The sequence below is a fragment of the Helianthus annuus genome, chromosome 10 (assembly GCF_002127325.2).
Source record: "Helianthus annuus cultivar XRQ/B chromosome 10, HanXRQr2.0-SUNRISE, whole genome shotgun sequence".
NCBI classification, from domain to species: domain Eukaryota; kingdom Viridiplantae; phylum Streptophyta; class Magnoliopsida; order Asterales; family Asteraceae; genus Helianthus; species Helianthus annuus.
The window spans coordinates 38,734,043-38,752,622 of NC_035442.2; the positions used below are offsets into that span (position 1 = coordinate 38,734,043).

At 37.1% G+C, this 18,580-nt stretch overlaps 1 protein-coding gene and 1 long non-coding RNA gene across 2 annotated transcripts; one reads left to right on the forward strand and one right to left on the reverse strand.

Annotated features, from left to right (window-relative positions):
• Nucleotides 1-9,545: 9,545 nt before the first annotated feature.
• On the reverse strand, nt 9,546-11,967 carry LOC110884424 (heat shock cognate 70 kDa protein). Its single transcript, XM_022132136.2, has 2 exons — nt 11,697-11,967; nt 9,546-11,344 (listed from the first exon to the last, which is right to left on the reverse strand). The coding sequence occupies exons 1-2, from the start codon at nt 11,965-11,967 to the stop codon at nt 9,714-9,716; spliced, it is 1,902 nt and encodes a 633-aa protein (XP_021987828.1). The 3' UTR covers nt 9,546-9,713.
• Nucleotides 11,968-14,892: 2,925 nt separating this feature from the next.
• Nucleotides 14,893-16,766, forward strand: LOC110884427. Its single transcript, XR_002561156.2, has 3 exons — nt 14,893-15,541; nt 16,236-16,311; nt 16,611-16,766. It is a non-coding gene; the product is annotated as an uncharacterized LOC110884427 (long non-coding RNA).
• The last annotated feature ends 1,814 nt before the right edge of the window (nt 16,767-18,580 follow it).

The following is an 18,580-nucleotide window of genomic DNA, read 5'->3' on the forward strand; positions in this document are numbered from 1 at the left end:
CATCGAAAAATTAAAAATGAGTTTTGATGCGAATAAGGGGAAATGATAGAACATCAGCTAGACTGGCACAGTACGCTAAAGATTTGTAATGTATAAATGCAATTAAACAGTCTCGCTAAAGATGTGCCGGTAGGGTTTCACAGAGGTAGTAGATCAGTTTGGGATATAAACATAAATTTCACTTGCGTCTATGTGGGGAACACCTCCAGGATATATAGGTAACCCCTGAAATCCTGTTTGAAGGGTCCCGTATTCTGAGATACTAGGTCTTTATGCTCAGTGATATCTGGGGTATTATCCCGGGACTTCTGCTGTATGGAATTACTGACCTAGTCCCCGAATAATACTTTCTGCAAAAAGCTTTGAAACATAAGCTCACCCTCAGCATGCTGATGAAACAATAAAACTGATAGTCACTGCTGTTGTAATTAAAAGATCCTCTAAAGGGGACACACCGAAAGTCGAAGCCGTCATCTCTCTGCGTATACGGAAGTATCGACCTGAGCTCTCACGGCCCTCGCACATAACCCCTTAACAGATATCAGGTGTGGTATACTCACCTGTAAGACTGAATACTGGGGTCTGGATACGGGAGTATATACAGAGGTGGGACACATGTAGAGGTTTAAGTTTCTAAAATACTAATTCAGTATCCCGAACAGGTTGAACATTTTGTGAGAATTTAAGTCGATCAATATATTGGCAATCAATGCGAACTGTTTAAAAGCTTAAAATGAAATAACAGCTTAATGGTGCTAGTGTTTAGTCAACAGCTGATATGATCCTGTTGCACGAACTCACAAAAATATGTTTGTATACATTTCATTTCTGCATTTAATTTTTGTTATTGCATTTATGTTTCATATTTGAAAAATCCAAAAAGATTTTCGACAACTGATGTTGGAAAGCTGATTTTCAAGATCTCAAAGGCTAAACAGGATGAACAGAGGTTTGGTTAAATTGGTTTGAAGTGTTTAATCAGATTTTGGAAAGTTTAAAAGTTAATAAATTGTTAAATGTGAAAAATTCTCGAATATTCTTGAATGATTAGTTGATTCATTAAGTTGAATCACAATTTTGTTTGTTCGTGATAGAGTGTTTGAGTTGTGCAGGTTTTTGATCCTGTTGCTACGGAAAGCCAGGAGATACATCAGAACCTGAGAAGAAGTTTAAACTGATAAAGCCAGGAGTTGATTTCAATGGTGATAACGAATTCTAGACGGCAATCCTAGCATGATGTTAGGGGGAGTCTGATGAAAGTTAGAGCCAGAGAAAGATCCAGGTACATAATTCCAGGAAGAGTTCCTGAAGAAGACCGATTAAGAGTGAAGAGCTGTCATGATTGAAGACTCTCACTGAAGATTCCGTCAACATTCAAGGGGGAGTCTATTGGTGCAGTTGTCTATCGACTACATCTTAGTTCAAGTCTTAGGTTAGGGCTGTTTGTATCATGCACGGAAATCGAGAAATCATGATTTAGTAATAGTTTCGCTTATAGGGACATAGTGGAGGTTTCGCTTATTAGTCATTGTAAAAGTTCCGCTTATGTGTCATGTACACATAAGCGAAACTATATGTCCTATATATAGGGGTCATTTGAAGCGAAACTAGGCAGCAGTTGTGTTGTATAACGGCGAAGCACTGCCGAATCATCTCCAGAGCTTGTAAATTGTTATCAAGTGCAATAAACAGAGACAAATTAGTGAAATCAAGCTAAACAAAGACTGAATCAATGAATTCCGCCTCTGATTCAGTCTGAGCACTCTTCTGATCGACTCGTCAGGTCGTCTAACGATCCTACATAAAGACTGAAGGTTGACAACCGAAGACTCGACACTAAAGACTCCGTCAACATCGGAGGGGGAGTTTTTTGGTGCATCCGTTTGTCGCCTACGTCTTGTATCGAATAGGATAGAACAGGGCACAGAATCCTAGAAAGTTGTATTAGCAGGTGATTCCGCTCGAACAGGTTAGTTCCTGATTCCGCCCGAAATGTCCTAATGATCTTATTCCACTCGTGTGTGACTTTGTAATTCCGCTCGTAGTGATATTGTATGTTCGAGCGGAATAGCATCACCTGTAAATAGATGATCTGGAGCGAAATCAGAAGATAGTTGAACGATTGTCTTCCGGTTAGCCACGAAGTGCTGCCGAAGTGTTGTCAGGACGTGTAATTGGATTATTGATCAATAAAACAACAGTTAAAAGTGAATACGGCTGAGATTGCACCAAAACATTAGTTTCCGCCTCTTGTTTTGGACAAGAATTCTTCTGATCGACTCATTCAGGGCCGAAAACGATCTTACAATATTAGTTGGTAATTGTTGATGGACCGATTTACCCTTATTAACTAATAAGGTTTCCCTTTGGGTGTATATAAGGAGATTACTATAGAGGGTTTTAAGTTAGACAATAATCATAAAATCACACAAATTTGACCTCCTCTCTCTCCATTACTACAAGTTCTTCAGCCCTAAAGAACTCGGTACTACCATCATTGACACACATCCTAAAGGGGAACCAGATCAAGCTGACAATCATGTCTGCATCAATCACTGGTTTATTTGTTGGCCTGTATGCTGTAACAGGTATAATTTACAAGTTTCCATTATTTTTAAACATAATTGATTAACAGATAAATAACTGAAGAATGTACCTAGAACTTCCAACCAAGATTTGAAAATTTTGAATGGACGTGCCCAAATCTGTTAGAACAATGTACGTTGGAAAACAAGAGAGGAAGGTGATCTGAACAATCTCTAGCAAGAGCTAGGAGTGATGCCGACGACCACAAATTAAGAAAACCGCTACACATCAAAATGCAGTGTAATTTGCTCAATTTGTCTTCCTTGTCGAACATATAAGTATACCTGGATCCACCCATATTATACTCTTGTAGATCGGCATTAATAGTAGAGTTATCATATGTATCTGCCCTTGAACTTACGAACTTTTTCACCATCTTCAACTTCGTCACCATCCCCTGCCACAATCAAATCCCTCTGAGTCTGGTCATTTAAGGAGGGTAAGTTATCCAAAATCGGTTTTCCCCGATTGTTATCCTCCTCAGTGACCCACATCGTATATCTTTTATCGTCCCATATTATTACCATCTCCTCCTCTATTCGCTTTCCTGATGAATTTAATACACAACATAGATATTCAAAATTTAGAGTTCTTTCAAAAATCACAGAATTCTTGTACAATGGCCCATCCTATACAAATATGTATCCTTACGTTCGAAATTATGACATTTTTTACTTTATTTTTTTACAACATAAATATTTTTATAATAAACTAATTCTTTTTAAATTTCATATTATTTAATATAAGAGTATATTTAAGAATCATAAAATTAAGGGAAAGTCTTAAAACTTGAAAATTACACATTTTATTAAAATAATTTGAAAATTACAAAAAATTAAAACACGTCCGGACTAGTTCTCATAATTTGCCACTAACGAGCTACGCGAGATCGAATTAATAAAAAGCTAGCATACGTGCCTTGACCAAGCAGATAGCCTAAAAAATCTCATTTATTTATTTATTCAGCCCAAACGCTGCATGTGAAGCTAAAAGTTTAGATTTGTTGAGCCTTAGTATAATACTAGATGTATTAATATCGAATAATATTTACCCCTCATTTACACTTAGAACTCAAGTTCAGCCTAGCCTATTATGACTAAGAGACTTTTATCCTACTAAATTGTATTTCTACTTAGTTTTTTCACCGAACTCCAATGTCCTCTCTGGCATCCTAGGTACTCAATTGATGTTCTTCAAATCTTCAACATTTGACACCCAAGCAAACTAATCACCCACGTTGTTGTCGTATACTTGTAGATACAGGTGCAACCAATTGTACAACATAATCATCGTTGTTTTTCGACATTTAATTTTGCTAGTGAAATTGTTTGCTTTATTTACTCTTTTGATATGGTTTATGATGTATGATGCCTGGTATTGGTTCGATTACCGGCATCGGCTATAGCCTACAATATTACAAAAATACTTTATTCCGAATACAACTCTGTTTTGAATGAATTTTATAGCAGTACGTACAGAAAACCATAACTTGCTTTGTTTACTCTTACGATTTGGTATAAGATGTATGATGGCCGGTAACGGTTTGATTACCGACACTAGCTATAACTTACAATACTAAAAAATACTTTATTGCAATTACAACTCTATTTATATCTTGAAATCCATAAAAAAACGTATATGGTAGTGGTACCAATGTTGTTTTGATAGTATCGGTTTGGTTATTCACTGTAAAGAACAAAACAACTATATTTGACTGGTTCAAGTTAAAATTATATAAAAGCACGTTGGAATAATATATTCAAAATTTATAAAATTTACATTATATTACTAAAATATGGATAGGGTAAACAGTTTTGATATTGGGTCAAAACAAATTGTATTTTATAGTAGTTTGTGTGGTTTTTTATACAACCCTCGAAAACACCCTAAAACGCTCCGCAAATGAGAAACCGAACATGTATAACCTTAACTTTTATTAAAACAAAATAAATAATGCTATTATGTCGCTTGCGGGCCACGAAAGGATTGAAGGGGTGTGTCGCGGGGCGCGACAGGCCCATTCCTTGCCGGACGCCCAAAGCTCCACGTGTCGAGCCATGTGTTGGACCTATGGGGCCACTCGACAACCCTAGCTGTAGCTAGAGTGCTCTCGCGGGGCATGAGAGAAACCAGGGGAAGGGGTCGCGGGGCGCGAGAGAGACCAGATTCAGCTATAAATTGAGCAGACATTCGACATTTCAAGCCGTTCAGTTTTCTTTTCTCTCTCACGAAAATTATAGTAAAATTACCCCCTAAAACACGAACTGCCTCGTTGTATGTATTTTAACCCCCGATCACTAATTCGTTACCTTATCCGATTGATCTAGGACCTAGCAACGCATGTCTAGACTCTGCCTGACTAAGTCCGTTGGGGTTCTGTCTCGTGATGTATGGCTAATGTGATTTGGGTTACTTTACTAACACGCGTGCATTGTATGTTTTTAATAGAAACTCAAGAAAATAATCAGGAGATATCACCAGGAAGCCCGTAGAAGAACATAAGTTTACAATGTGAGTCCATTCTCTTTTCTCACAGTTTGTGAGCCATAATTAAAATGCTTTACAAAACCTTAGACGTTTTAAGTTATACATACAGTGATTAAGTCTTTGTATTCGATAAAATACTGCCGGTATTATGGGGTTTTGTATACACTACTTGATACCCTTCACATGGACACGGGTAACCAATATGTGATATGACCATAGTCACAGATCCGTCGAGTGACAAGTACTTGGAGTTTTTGGTTAGATATAAACATTGTAATCGCTCTTAATACTGTGAAGTTATAATAATATGTTTTTATAAAATGGAATGTACTCGCAAGTATTTCTTGCTGATAAAATATTTTTAAAACGCGTTTCATGTAACTTGATTTGAAAGCTATTAAAAGCCAACCATGGAGCACTGAAGGATTAAAGAAAGTAGCTATAAAGTTACCTAAATAAAAAGTTTATGTTTTCAGTAAACTAGGGTTTATCCCTATAATTATGAATGAAATGTGGGTTTTTATCCCATTTGTTTATTATATATAAATTTGGTCTTTTGAAACTCTGAAATTGTTTCCTAACTATGATCCTGATGTTTTTATCCCATTTGTTTATTATCCCTATAAACACAAATACCACCGGCTCGTGTTCGCGACTCCCGCTCCCGGGGTGGGGTCGGGCTTGCGACATTTTAGTGTGTTAAACATGTTAATCCGTATTTGTTTATATACTTATTACGTGTCAGTGTTTTTCGTTTAACAGGTGTTAAAAAGGCTTAACGAGAGAAAACGAGTTAAAAAACGGGTTTGACGCGTCAACACAAGGCCGGTAGCATGAGAAAGTCAACATGGTGAGGCAGGCGACACGCGACAAGACATGGATAAGCTTCTGCGACCCGCCAGGTCATTCAAGTCAAGTCGGTCAACCTAATAACCCCCGCGACACGCGGGGGTGTGTGGGATATTGCCGCGACGCGCGGTGGACTTCAAGTGCGGGAAACTTTATAAATCGGCTTAAGACATGTTATTAGGTTACCATTCTAACTATAGCCGCCTCAGACGAACCAAAGGGTGAATTTAGCACTATTCTTGCATCCTTGAAGTTGTTTTCTCTTGTCTAATCTATCTCCAATCAAGATTGAAGCTGCAAGGACAATCATGCGCGGCTAAACACGTGGTGACTTCCACTCGGATGAACGTTTGCTTTGTTTTGACACATCTACTTTGTTTCTAATTCTTGTAAACTGGTAAAGCTTGACCACTTGTGTTGATTTTGTGAAACATTGATTATTTTATTTGTCATTTATTAGGCTTATTGGTGATATACTTGCATCAGTAGCGGGTTAATAGATTGGTGGGTAATTGATATAAGTAAACAGGTTATTAGGTTGTATGGTGAATCTTAAAAACTATCCCTAATAATTAATCAAAGTAGTTAATTCCAAGGCCATGTCTATGTGGTGTTTTGAATCAGTTAACGGGTTTTTGTGTTAAAGCGGGTATTCGGGATTCCGGGTGGCGGTTACTTCTTCTCATTCTGATAACACTTTTCGTGACAAATTGTGTTTTCTTTGAAATCAAACAAACAAACCCCCAGTTAGATAATTTAGTTTTTAATTAGATTCCTCTACACTGACCACAAATTCCCCGTGAATACAATTTCATAGTTCCGCTATCTACGTACTTTAGTTAGATTTTTTATTAACTCTTACGACAGTCGTCAAGTGTCATAAAAAAAGTAAACCACGAGAAAACTTTAATGACATGTATGTTTGTGCTTGATCGCTTGTACATTCTCATTCACAACTCGATTTTGAGTAAAATTTGTATCTAAACATAGATACTAAAATAAGCGCATGTCGCAAGAACATACAATTTTTATGAAACATCGTATCTTAAAGTGAAAAACAACATATGATCAAACTAATTATAATTAATAATAACTAGAATTACCACCTGCCGCAATGCGGTGGAGGATTCATTAGTTTTATATCATATTAAATGAAATGAACATGTTTTTTACATGACCGCGAGCCTATGTGTAAAACATAGAAAAGAATAACTAAATTGATTCTCGACTCGTGCGTTGCGACAGACTTATCAAAGGAAAAAATAGACGCGCTGCGATATTCCTGTCAAACGGGAAAAGTAGATGAAAAAACGTTGAATCCCACACACACGTTGCGGCGTGTTAACTCAAAAAATTTAGAACGAAACGCTAAACGGAAAATTTGCGAAAGATGTAAAGTACAAGGGATCAAAATTGAAAGTAAAAAAAAGTGTTGGGGTTAAATTGTAAAAGATGGAAAACTTTGGGTTAAAAGCAAAATAATCAAGGGGTTAAATTGCAAAAGGTGAAAACTTTTGAATTAGAAGTGAAAAATCAAGTTAATCAAAGGGGTTAAATTACTAAAGATTGTAACTTTAGACTTAAATTGTCAAGGATTGAAACTTTAAGGTTAGAAATGAAAATTTCATTTTTTTTTGAAAAACTCTCAATGCCAACAATACAACTAGCTTATGCATAAACATGTTGGTTATTTATTGTTTTGTAACGATAAAATAATGAAATTAAAAAATGACATTACTATTCCTTAGGCCACCCGTAGTGGAGCGCGACCTCCCGGCAAATCCAAGCATGGCGCCCCCACAGCGCCGCCAACACCACTACGGCAGGCGCTATAGGGTGGGTTTTTCCATCTCCCGTTATGCTCTTCGCGGCGTCATCCTCTACACAATGTTTCCCCCACTCACACACATATATATAATATACATACATATGTATGTATAATTGAAAGGGTTATATAACCCCCTTACCACTACACTCTCTTGTGATATAAAGCCACATAAAACCGCTCTTTTACTTATTTCGCCACTTGTTACATAACGCTTAAAAGAGACTTTATGAATACACATGGTCTTAGAATAATAATTCACTCACATTCAATGTTCTTAATTTTTATAATATATAATATATAATATATAATATATAATATATAATTTTATCTGTTGTTAACTTAGATTTTAAAGTTTTAAAGTGAACTGATGATTTTTTAGGGGTGTATTTAGTTCTTTAGAAAACTTTAGTTGATTTAGATCACTTTTCTAAAAATTTATAAAGTAAATAATATTATGAAATTTAAAAATAATTAGTATATTACAATAAATAATTCGACTGTGAAAGTAAATATAAAGCGTGATAACATGAAAATGCAAGGATGGACAAACAAAGTGGAAATGAGTACTTTAAAATATAGATCCTTTTAAGAGAAATTGATCTTAACTAATTAACCAAAGTTTAACCGGTTATTATATGTTACTTAACTAGTATTAACACCACCACCCCACCCCCACCCACCGTGCACGCGCCTTGTGGTGGGGTCGTAAAGTCATGACAAATATCACCAATACCACACCACTATCAGTGACCATCAACACTGAAGTTACGGCGTGTTAATGCAAAGAAATGAGACCGAGACATAAAACATGGAAAATAGTAACTAAGTCGATTAAAGACCCGCGCGTTGCGATGGGCATGTCAAACGGGAAAAAATAGATGACATAAAAACGTTGAATCACACACGCATGTTGCACCATGTTAACTTGCAAAATATAGAACGAAGCGTAAAAGAAAACGTAAAAAACATTGAACCACACACGAACGTTGCGTCATGTTAACTCGCAAAATTTAGAACAAAAGGTAAAACGAAATTTTTGTGCAATATGAAAAGTTAGGGGACCAAGGTTGAAAGTTAAAGAAAAATATAAGATTAAATTGGAAAACATGAAAACTTTTGGACTAAAAGTAAAATATCAATCAACTTTAGGACTAAAAGTATAACATTATATATATTTTTTTTTGAAAACCACCTTATGCATAAAGTACAACACCTCTATGCATTGAAATGTTGCTTATTTATAGTAGATAAATTTGTTCATAATATAATGCTTCAACTAAATTGTTTTATAATTGTGCTCCCCACTTAAGTTACCCTTCTATAAACCATCACTTTCTCCTTTGGAAGTCAATGTCCACTCCAAAAACCTCTCCTCTCTTACATTTGTTCCAAAAACCCTCTTATCACATTTCTTTCAAAAACCTTCAAAAGAAGGACAAACACCCGTTCTCTTTCTTCTACATATGCAACATCTCCTAGGGATAAACTTTAATGATAAGTCGAAGTTATGTCAAAATAAAGAGTGATCCAGGGCTAAGTTGCAACATGTCGGAAACACGGATTTTTCAAATTTTGTTTCACTACCATTTTGACATGAATTTATCTAAAAGGAACGTGGAACATATTTCATTAGAAAATGATCTAATATCCTATGTATATGTTGTAAGTTTTGGTCCTTTGTCCGGTTGGGTCGGGGGTTTTGTGTTGTTTGGCCTTTTGCCCGTTTGTGTCGGATGTTGTTTTAATGAAGTTCTATTTAAAAAAAAAATGATCTGTAGGGTATTTGGAATGATGATTCATGATATAATCGGACAGAAAGTAATAATAAATAAACCCAACTTAAATAACATCTTTAATACATCACATATAGATTATTTTTTTCACATGTATTACCAAAACAATTCACGCCAAGAACTTATCACAAGCTTAGAGATCCCATAATCATATCACCACCGTTCCAGAACTAAACTAGTGGCGTGCAAGCAAACTCAAGAGATACCTTTTTGCGCTGAAGCTCGCTAGTAGTTGCAGCATGATTGTCCTCGAGCCACTCGTTCGTTTCATCAATGGCTTTCTCAATTTTCTTCAAGCTCTCAGGGTGCACCCTCTTGCTGACTTTGTATTCCCTGACCTTTTTTTTCATGTTATATAAGCAATCCTCTAAATCATTGTGTGCATTCACTCTCCTCTTGTATTCTTGGTCCTCAAGTTTGTACCTCTCAGCTTCTTTTACCATCCTTTCTATCTCGTCCTTGGAAAGCCTTCCCTTATCGTTAGCAATTGTGAGTTTGTTTGACATACCAGTTGAAATTATCTTTGATGTCACTGTGAGGATACCATCAGGATCTATCTCAAAGCAGTCCTCAAACTTTATTTCTCCTTTAGGAGCAGGTGGTATTCCAGAAACTGTGAACTTCCCTAACAAATGGTTATTTGTAGATTTGGTCCTTTCACCTTGATACACCTTGACTACTGTCGAATATTGGTTATCTTCTGTTGTAATATACGTTTTGAATTTCTTCGTAGGTATTTGAGTGTTTCGCGGGATCACAACGTCAAATACTTCTCCTTTTAGCTCTACACCAAGTGACAAAGGAGTGACATCACGTAGCAACAAATCTTGAACACTTTTATCATTGCTACCACTTAACTTTGCAGCCATAACGGCTGCACCGAATGCTACAGCCTCGTCAGGGTTTACGCTCTTGCACAGCTCCTTCCACCCAAAGAGTTCCCGCAACATATGTTGGACCTTTGGTATCCTTGTTGAGCCGCCAACAAGAATAATCTCGTCTACCCATGATTTGTCCACCTTAGCATCTTTTAAACATTGGTCTAAAGTTTCAATGCACTGACTAAACAAGCTCATGTTCAGCTCTTCAAACTTAGCTCGAGTGAACTTCAACGAGAAGTCAATCCCATCATGCAAGCAATCCAATTCGATTGAAGTTTGAGTAGTGCTTGAGAGAATCCTTTTTGCTTTCTCACAAGCAAATCTCAACCTCCCTAACGCTCTTTGATTCCCTGTCAAGTCCTTATTCCATTTCCTTTTGAATTCAGCAACACAGTGATCCACCATGCGGTTGTCAAAATCCTCACCTCCCAAGTGAGTATCGCCAGAAACAGCTTTCACCTCAAAAATGCCCCCTTCCTCAATTGTGGATAGAGAGACATCAAAAGTACCCCCTCCCAAATCAAAGATGAGCACATTTATCTTACCAATAAACTCAGACTTATTGTCCAGACCATAAGCAATTGCAGCTGCCGTAGGCTCATTGATCATGCGAAGAACGTTTAAACCAGCAATCGTACCTGCATCCTTGGTTGCTTGACGTTGTGAATCGTTAAAATAAGCCGGAACGGTTATCACAGCGTTTTTCACAACCTTTCCAAGGTATGCCTCAGCAATTTCTTTCATCTTTCCAAGAATCATTGACGAAATTTCTTCGGCTAAAAATTCCTTCTCTTCACCTCTATAGGAGACAACAATCTTCGGAGTGTCGGCAGGCCCTTCTGTGACCCTAAAAGGCCACAATTTCATATTTCCCTGCACTTTGGGATCACTGAACTTCCGTCCAATCAACCTCTTAGCATCTGAAAAACCAAAGTAAATTTTACTCAAACAATAACAAAAGTTGGTATCCAAAGTTCCCAACAAAATCAAAGTAAATTTTACTCAAGTGTATTCATGGTAATCAGCGTGTATATGTTACTAATTAAACAGAAGCTTGTTGACAAGATCAGTAACATGTTTATAAAAAAATACTCACAACTCCTGTATTTAACTACTTGTTTCAAGATTAGTTTTTTTTCCAGATTCATATACATAAACTGTAAGCAATCCAAAACAAGTATTTTCATTAGGATTCAAAAATCCATTGATAGTTGACTTTTATAATGATTTGATCAAAACTAAATGAATAATAGAAAATATTACTAGACTAACCAAATATGGTGTTAGCAGGGTTCATGGCCACTTGGTTCTTGGCACCATCGCCAATGAGACGTTCTGTATCAAGAAAAGCAACAGTAGACGGTGTGGTTCTGTAGCCTTGTTCATTGGGTATGATTTCGATTCGATCATGGATCGAGACAGCAACACACGAGTAGGTTGTTCCTAGGTCGATGCCGATGGCCGGCACTTCGTGTACTTTTCCCTCCATTGATGTATCTAAGCCTTTTGCTCTTCCTTTTATTGAAATGGTGTGCTCCTTCATTCGATGATAAGTTAATGTATTTAAACATGAATATAAAAGTCTATCAAGAAAAGAAAAGGTAAATTACAAAAGTCGTCTCTTGTTTAGATGGGATATTTATTTATTGGGTTTTATATATTATCTCTATTTTTTTTATTAAGGGAGTTTTGGTTGTTTCCATTGAAACTCCTACGAAATGAATTCACAACTTCCACAGGTTGATAATTTGAATAAGTCAGAATATTCATCAGCTTTAATATTATGAGATATAATGATCTGATTGGGTCCAACTCACAAAGTTATTAAAGTTAAGGTGTTGCATCCTTTGATGTTAAGGGTTCGGATTCGTTTGCAAGAAACTGAATTCGTTTATAGCCCATTTAACCCATATTAAGTGTGTCTGGATATGGTTGATGGCTTTGAAATGGTAAATAACCTAACACGATTGCCACTCTTAAAATTATCGTATATGAGCAATGATCATGTTGTTTATGAACAAGATTTGATTTTTTGTACACATTTCGGATATGCGCACCATTTAATGGCTTTATAATAACCTTAAGAGTTAACTGTCATTTTTATTCATGTGATTTCTTCACTTTTGCCATTTTAGACCAATTTTTAAAAATACATCAGTTTCCTCCCTGACATACTGGAAACGTGTCACTTCAGTCCAAAAATTAAAATTCAATTAAGTCAGATATGTTAAATAAAGGGTATTATTGTCAATTCATATATATATTTTATTTTCACCTTATTTTATGAATTGACAATAATACCCTTCATTTAATCTGTCTGACGTAACCGGGTTTTAATTTTTGGACTGAAGTGGTACGTTTCCAATATGTCAGGGAGGAAACTGGTGTATTTTTAAAATTGGTCTGAAATGACAAGAGTGAATAAACCACAGGGACGAAAATGGCAGTTAACTCTAACCTTAATAATGATGCAAAACAGATTTATAAATAAGTTGTATGAACAAAAATGATATAAAACCATGTGTAGTGGGGCGTTACGATAATGCGCTTCCCTTGGGCATGAAGCAACATGTGGCATCCTAGGCATGGGGGTATTATTGGACATGAAGTTTAAAAGTGATGTGGTGGTATAATGTCCCTTGCAGTGATTACCTAATTATTTGTTTTTAATTTCTTTTCTTTTTTAGGAAAATAAATCAAATAATATTACATAAAAAAATACATTATTAGTAAAAAAACACACAAACAATACTATTGGTCTTAATTTTCATCTCCGCTTTCGTCATACTCGTTTTCATCTTGCCTTCGTCGTCATCTTCGCCTTCGACTTCATCTTCCTCTTCCTCTTCTTCTTCACCCTCTTTTAGAATATACTGAACCGGCCATGCATTTTTCAGGGCTCTCTCTTTCTCTTGCCTTCAAATGCCATGTGTCTTTGTGATATTTGCAAAAAAAATTTGGGTCTTGCCCCCTTTTGTTGCACATTTGTAGGGCAGCTTTGAACTGGTGGTTCTCGGTGGTTAGCACCTCAGAAGGAGTCTTGGTAAGTGGTGTCTACTGTTTCTCTCTGTTTTCTCGTTTGACTTCCTTTCGGTATCCGGTCTGATTGATGATCGCGCGCGCATCTTTTGAAGGTTGACTTTTCTCTCTATAACCAGACACTTTCAATGGTGGGACTCGCCCTTTTTGTTACGCCTATCGTTGGCGTGCTGGCTATAGATGTTGACGGCCTTCGTCACCGATCAGTTGCTTTCTGTTTGCACAATGATTTTGGCTGCCTCGACGAAAGTTTCCCAATCTTTTGGGCCTCCATCTCTTCCTTTCACCCTTCGTATCAAGTCGTCGCTTCTAACGACGCACATAAAATGCACGCGCATGATTTCGTCTCCAAAATTTCCAATTTCCAAGCATCCTTTGTTATACCTTGTGATGAAGTCTTCAATGCCTTCGTTTTCCTTGCACCAGATGTACAAGACATCTGCCGGATCTCTGGTATACCTTCGTTGTTGGCTGAAATGTGGTAAGAGTTTCTCTTGGAAATCCATCTAAGACTTGATCTTTCCAGACGGTAAACTATTAAACCATGCATGTGCTACACCCACGAAGATTTGAACAAATAGATGACACCACACTGGTAGTGACCGACCTCCTACGACCTCTGCGCTTGTGAATAATTAGAGATGGTCGTCTGGGTCTGTGAGACCGTTGTATTTCCCGACATTATGTGGCAGTTTCATTTTTTCTAATAAGGCCATGACGATTTCCTTGATAAACTTGGATTTCTCAGCTACACCCTCTGGGCGGTAACGTAGGGTGAAATCGTGCTCTGCTGCTGAATTGTACCTTGCGCGCGCGAGGCCTGTATGATTCGTGATTTGGTGGGAGTCTGCTAAAAACCGAGGACTCTTCTTGCCGGTATGTTGAGTCCTCGTCCTTAGTGTTTGATGGAGAGTGTGAAACATGGGTGCTAAAGTGCTTATCTTACGTGATTTAGTTCGTTTTACGTGATTATATGCTTGGAATACGTTTATTGCGAGTGTTTGTATTTCTGCAGGTAAAACGCGTAATTCAGTGAAGTTAATGTAACGACTCGTAATTTAATTTTTTTTAAAAAAAAAAATCATATCCGTACCATAATTCGAGGCGTTAATAATAATAAAAATATATATGTATTTACGTATTCGTTATTCGTACGATCGACCACTTAAATAGATAATTATGCACAAACCGATACTTTTCAGGTTTGCAATTACGTGTGCAAACGTCCATTAACGACCCTACTCGACATATTTTCAGTCCTAAAAATGTATTTTACGACATTTCTACGACGCCCGGGTTCTGAAACGGACTTCGGGAAAGTGATTGGGTCGCTTAAAACACAAGTAACAGGCTTGTGGGCCCTGGGCCCAAGCCCACTTTGGAAACCTAACTATATAAAGCATCACCTTCTTACTTGTCAACATTTTTGGAGAAACCGTAGTGAGAACCATAGCAGCCGCACACCACTCCCAACTCTCTCTCTCGGTCCCTCTCTCTCATCTGGATACTGCCGGCTCCGGCAACCGGAGCCACTTCCGGCGACGAACAAATCCTCAATCCCCACCTGTTACGCTACACCCACACCTCCACTCTCCTGCTCTGCTCTGGTGACACACCCCCCTGAACCATCCATTTCGTTGAACCGTTTCAACCACGCCCACGTTTTAGATCGACCGATAGAAGAGATAGAGAGAAATCAGAAGTTGAAAGGAGAAAGTTGGCGGCCGGCGACGACGCACGGTGGCTGCGGCGATACTTGATCCGACGACGACGGCGTTTGATTCCGACAGCACGGGTCTCGAGTTGAGCTCCGGTTTGGGTCTCGCAACATAGCCGGTTCAAGTGTCGGTTCAGACTCGGTGGAGTCTCGGCTAGATTCAGTCGGGTCTCGTTTCAGTGGTGTCGATGGTGATGTCGGTGGTGCAGATGGCTCGGGTTCGGGTCTCACGTCAACGGCTTAGGTTTGGCTCGGGTTCGGGTCTCACGTCAACGGCTTAGGTTTGGCTCGGGTTCGGGTATCGTGGAGCAGTTGGTTCGGGATTAACGTAACTCGTCGGAAGTCAGTTCATCATCATTCGGTATAAATTTTTTTGTCTTTCAGTTTCTTAGATGTTTATTCATAAAGCATATGATAGGTTTTGGTAATTTAAAAATATAGTTTCTGTATATGCTAAACTTTAACATTACCAAGTTATGTAAATAAATCTATGATAATAAATTAATAAGGGTTGATTAGTTTAGAATTTGTAAATGAACATTGTTGCTGGATATCGATTTCTAAACAAATGAATTAATTATGTACCTGCACATCACTAAGCTTGAGTTAAAAGATATTAACAGTGGGTTCTTCGTATGTTGAGGGAGGGAACTAACAAACTTTGTTCAAATGGTGTTTTAAAAATCAGACTTTACCACATTCATAGTGGTAGTCTAGTGTGTGTGTGTAAGACAAGCGAGGGGTGCCGGTTCGAAACCCGACAGACCCGGGCTATTGCCTTTATTACCCGATTCTTTTGATGTTTTATTTTAATTTCTTTTATCCTTAAAACCCAAAAATAACTAAAAATAACTAAAAGTTTCCTTTTTCTTTAATCCTAGTTCACTTTCTTTTATAACTTAACTTTTAAACTCAATAAAATATAAATAATTAACAATTCATTTGTTTTATGACATTAAATAGTAATAATTAGAAATTACAATAACTAAATAAATAAACCATAAATATTATGAATTTTATTTAACGATGTCGTTGTGTGGCATTTGAATATCTAGGATGACCGCCCCGTTCATTCGGTTTCTCAATCTTTACCCGTGCGTTAATTTACAAGGAATCGTAAACGCAACCACTGTGAGCATACTCGATCCCTTTTTACGCTTTATTACCTTTGGGATGCAATACATGTACTTTAAATCAAATGCACAAACATACTAGAATTTTTGTACAAAGAATCTTTATATATGCTCATACGTGTTATACTTGCAATCATACGTGTTGTACTTGCATTCCTACGTTGTTTAAATTCATAAGTCCATACTTAGTTATTGCCATGAAAAAAAAATATGTTTAAAACATTTTGATACTTATACTCAAACTTGTATGTTCGCCAATACTATTTGTATTGATCTATGCTTTAACATGTATTGCAGGATTTGGATGATGCAAGGAATCTAGTAGGGTTGCCTAGAAACGCGACTGAATTCTAATACTTGTTGTTCTGTATTTGATTTTCAAACATGTTCGAAATTTGTTTCCACTCTTTGTATGAGACTAGTAATCAATGAAATGAAACCTAATTAGTTGAATACTTGTTGTATTTTATTTATTTCAAACTTGTGGTATTTATAGTTCAAGAAATGTAAAAAGTAACTATTAAATACTTGTCACAAATAGCGTTATGAAGTCTCTTGCAATCTATTTCGTCTCATCCTGATGTTTCCGCCATCGGTTGGGGTGTGACAGTTAAGGTATTTAAAGATAAAGCGGAACATGTGAGATTGATAAATGCAGCCAACGAAAGGATTTGGATGTGTTTCGGGCCAAAATGTAGGTGTGAAAGTCAAGAAACGAAGAATAGTGAAGTTCGGGGTTATTCGGTCATTAATTTGAAGATGAATGTAGTGAAAATACAAAAGAAACTAAGAATAGTAAAGTCGAGGGGCTGAAGTGTCATTACCTGGAAGTTGAATTTAAGTTGTAGCTGGGTTTGGAGTTTTTGCCGTGCCTTACGGTATAGTGACCGTAAGTTACGGTTGGTTTTTTGAGGTGTGCAAATGATAACAGCAAGTGTGCACAACAACTTACGGTGCCAGACTTGCACATACGTCAGATAAGGGGGTTTTGAAGACTGAAGGCTGTAAGTTACGGTATTGGAACCGGGACTTGCGGCGTGTTTTATGTGGACGCACTTGTTGAGTTTTGGTGGGGGGGGGGGGGGGGTTAAAGGGTTTTAAACCCTAATTCGAGGGACACTTCCATTATTCCGAATTTTGGCAGCAACAATACATAATTTTTAGCTCTTGATTCATCACTAGAACATCATCAATCTTCCGCAATCACCGAATCGATCATGAACTCAACTCTCTATCAAGCTATTGAAGGTTGTTCGTGCGTCATGAGCGGCTAAATCTCCCATGATCATCTCCGGGACTAGGGTTGTGTTGAAACATTGGGTTTGCATATAGTTACGACTTTTTAGATTAAGAATTGATTAATCATTTGGTTAGTTGTTCGTATTGTTCTGGTTTCGATTAGACAATTGTATGATTATCGTAAACATTTGAGTTCATCAATTATTCAGTTTTATCATCAACAATTGGGATTAAACTCTAAGTTGTCATTGTTCTTAAACCATTAATCATTGAACCTGTTAATGTTTATGAAATCTAGAATTGGTAATTAGTTGGATTACTATTCATTTGCATCAATCCTTCGGTTTCGATTGTGGATCATTGCAATCAAATATATTATCCGTTAATTATTTATCAAAACGAGTTTATGAAATCATGTCTATGTGATTTCCAACCGGTAGTAGTTAAGTAACCCAATTTTCTGCATAACCTGAAAACCCGGAGATTGGTCCTTTTCTCATCATTGTTTACAACTACAATTTACATTCGTTTTCGTAATTGTCACACCCCAATTTTCGGTATAGCGGAAGCGTCGCAAGGTGTGGCCAGAGCGATAATCATTGCATTCAACCAAGTAAACAACATGTGTAGATCATATCAAAATGTACAACCATACGTTTATTTAAGAGAACATTACAACCAAAAGTTTATTCGAAACGTACAACACTTTGACAACATTATTCAAAACACAAGTTTCAAGTACACGATTACAAACATAAAGACCAAACACTGGATGACATCAAACCACTTGACTTCATAATTCAAACGACACGTTTTTCTTAAAGGTCGTCCACTAGTTTCCTTGTAATACATGTTAGTTTTGAAATCGTCAACAAAAGTTGGTAAGTTCATGTTATTAGTTTTCGTATCAAATGAATCTTTAAAACATTTGAAATAATATATTCATTTTGTATAGCATAATGAAACTTGGGCGATCATTAGTATTTTGCAAGGACACTAATATGTATGCCAGAATAGGAGGCAACCAA

Excerpts from the sequence above, each read along its gene's own strand:
- LOC110884424 (XM_022132136.2), bottom strand. The coding sequence starts at position 11,967 with ATGAAGGAGCACACCATTTCAATAAAAGGAAGAGCAAAAGGCTTAGAT. Across the intron at positions 11,345-11,696 it reads CCCTGCTAACACCATATTTG|ATGCTAAGAGGTTGATTGGA; the intron begins GTTAGTCTAGTA and ends TTGGTTTTTCAG.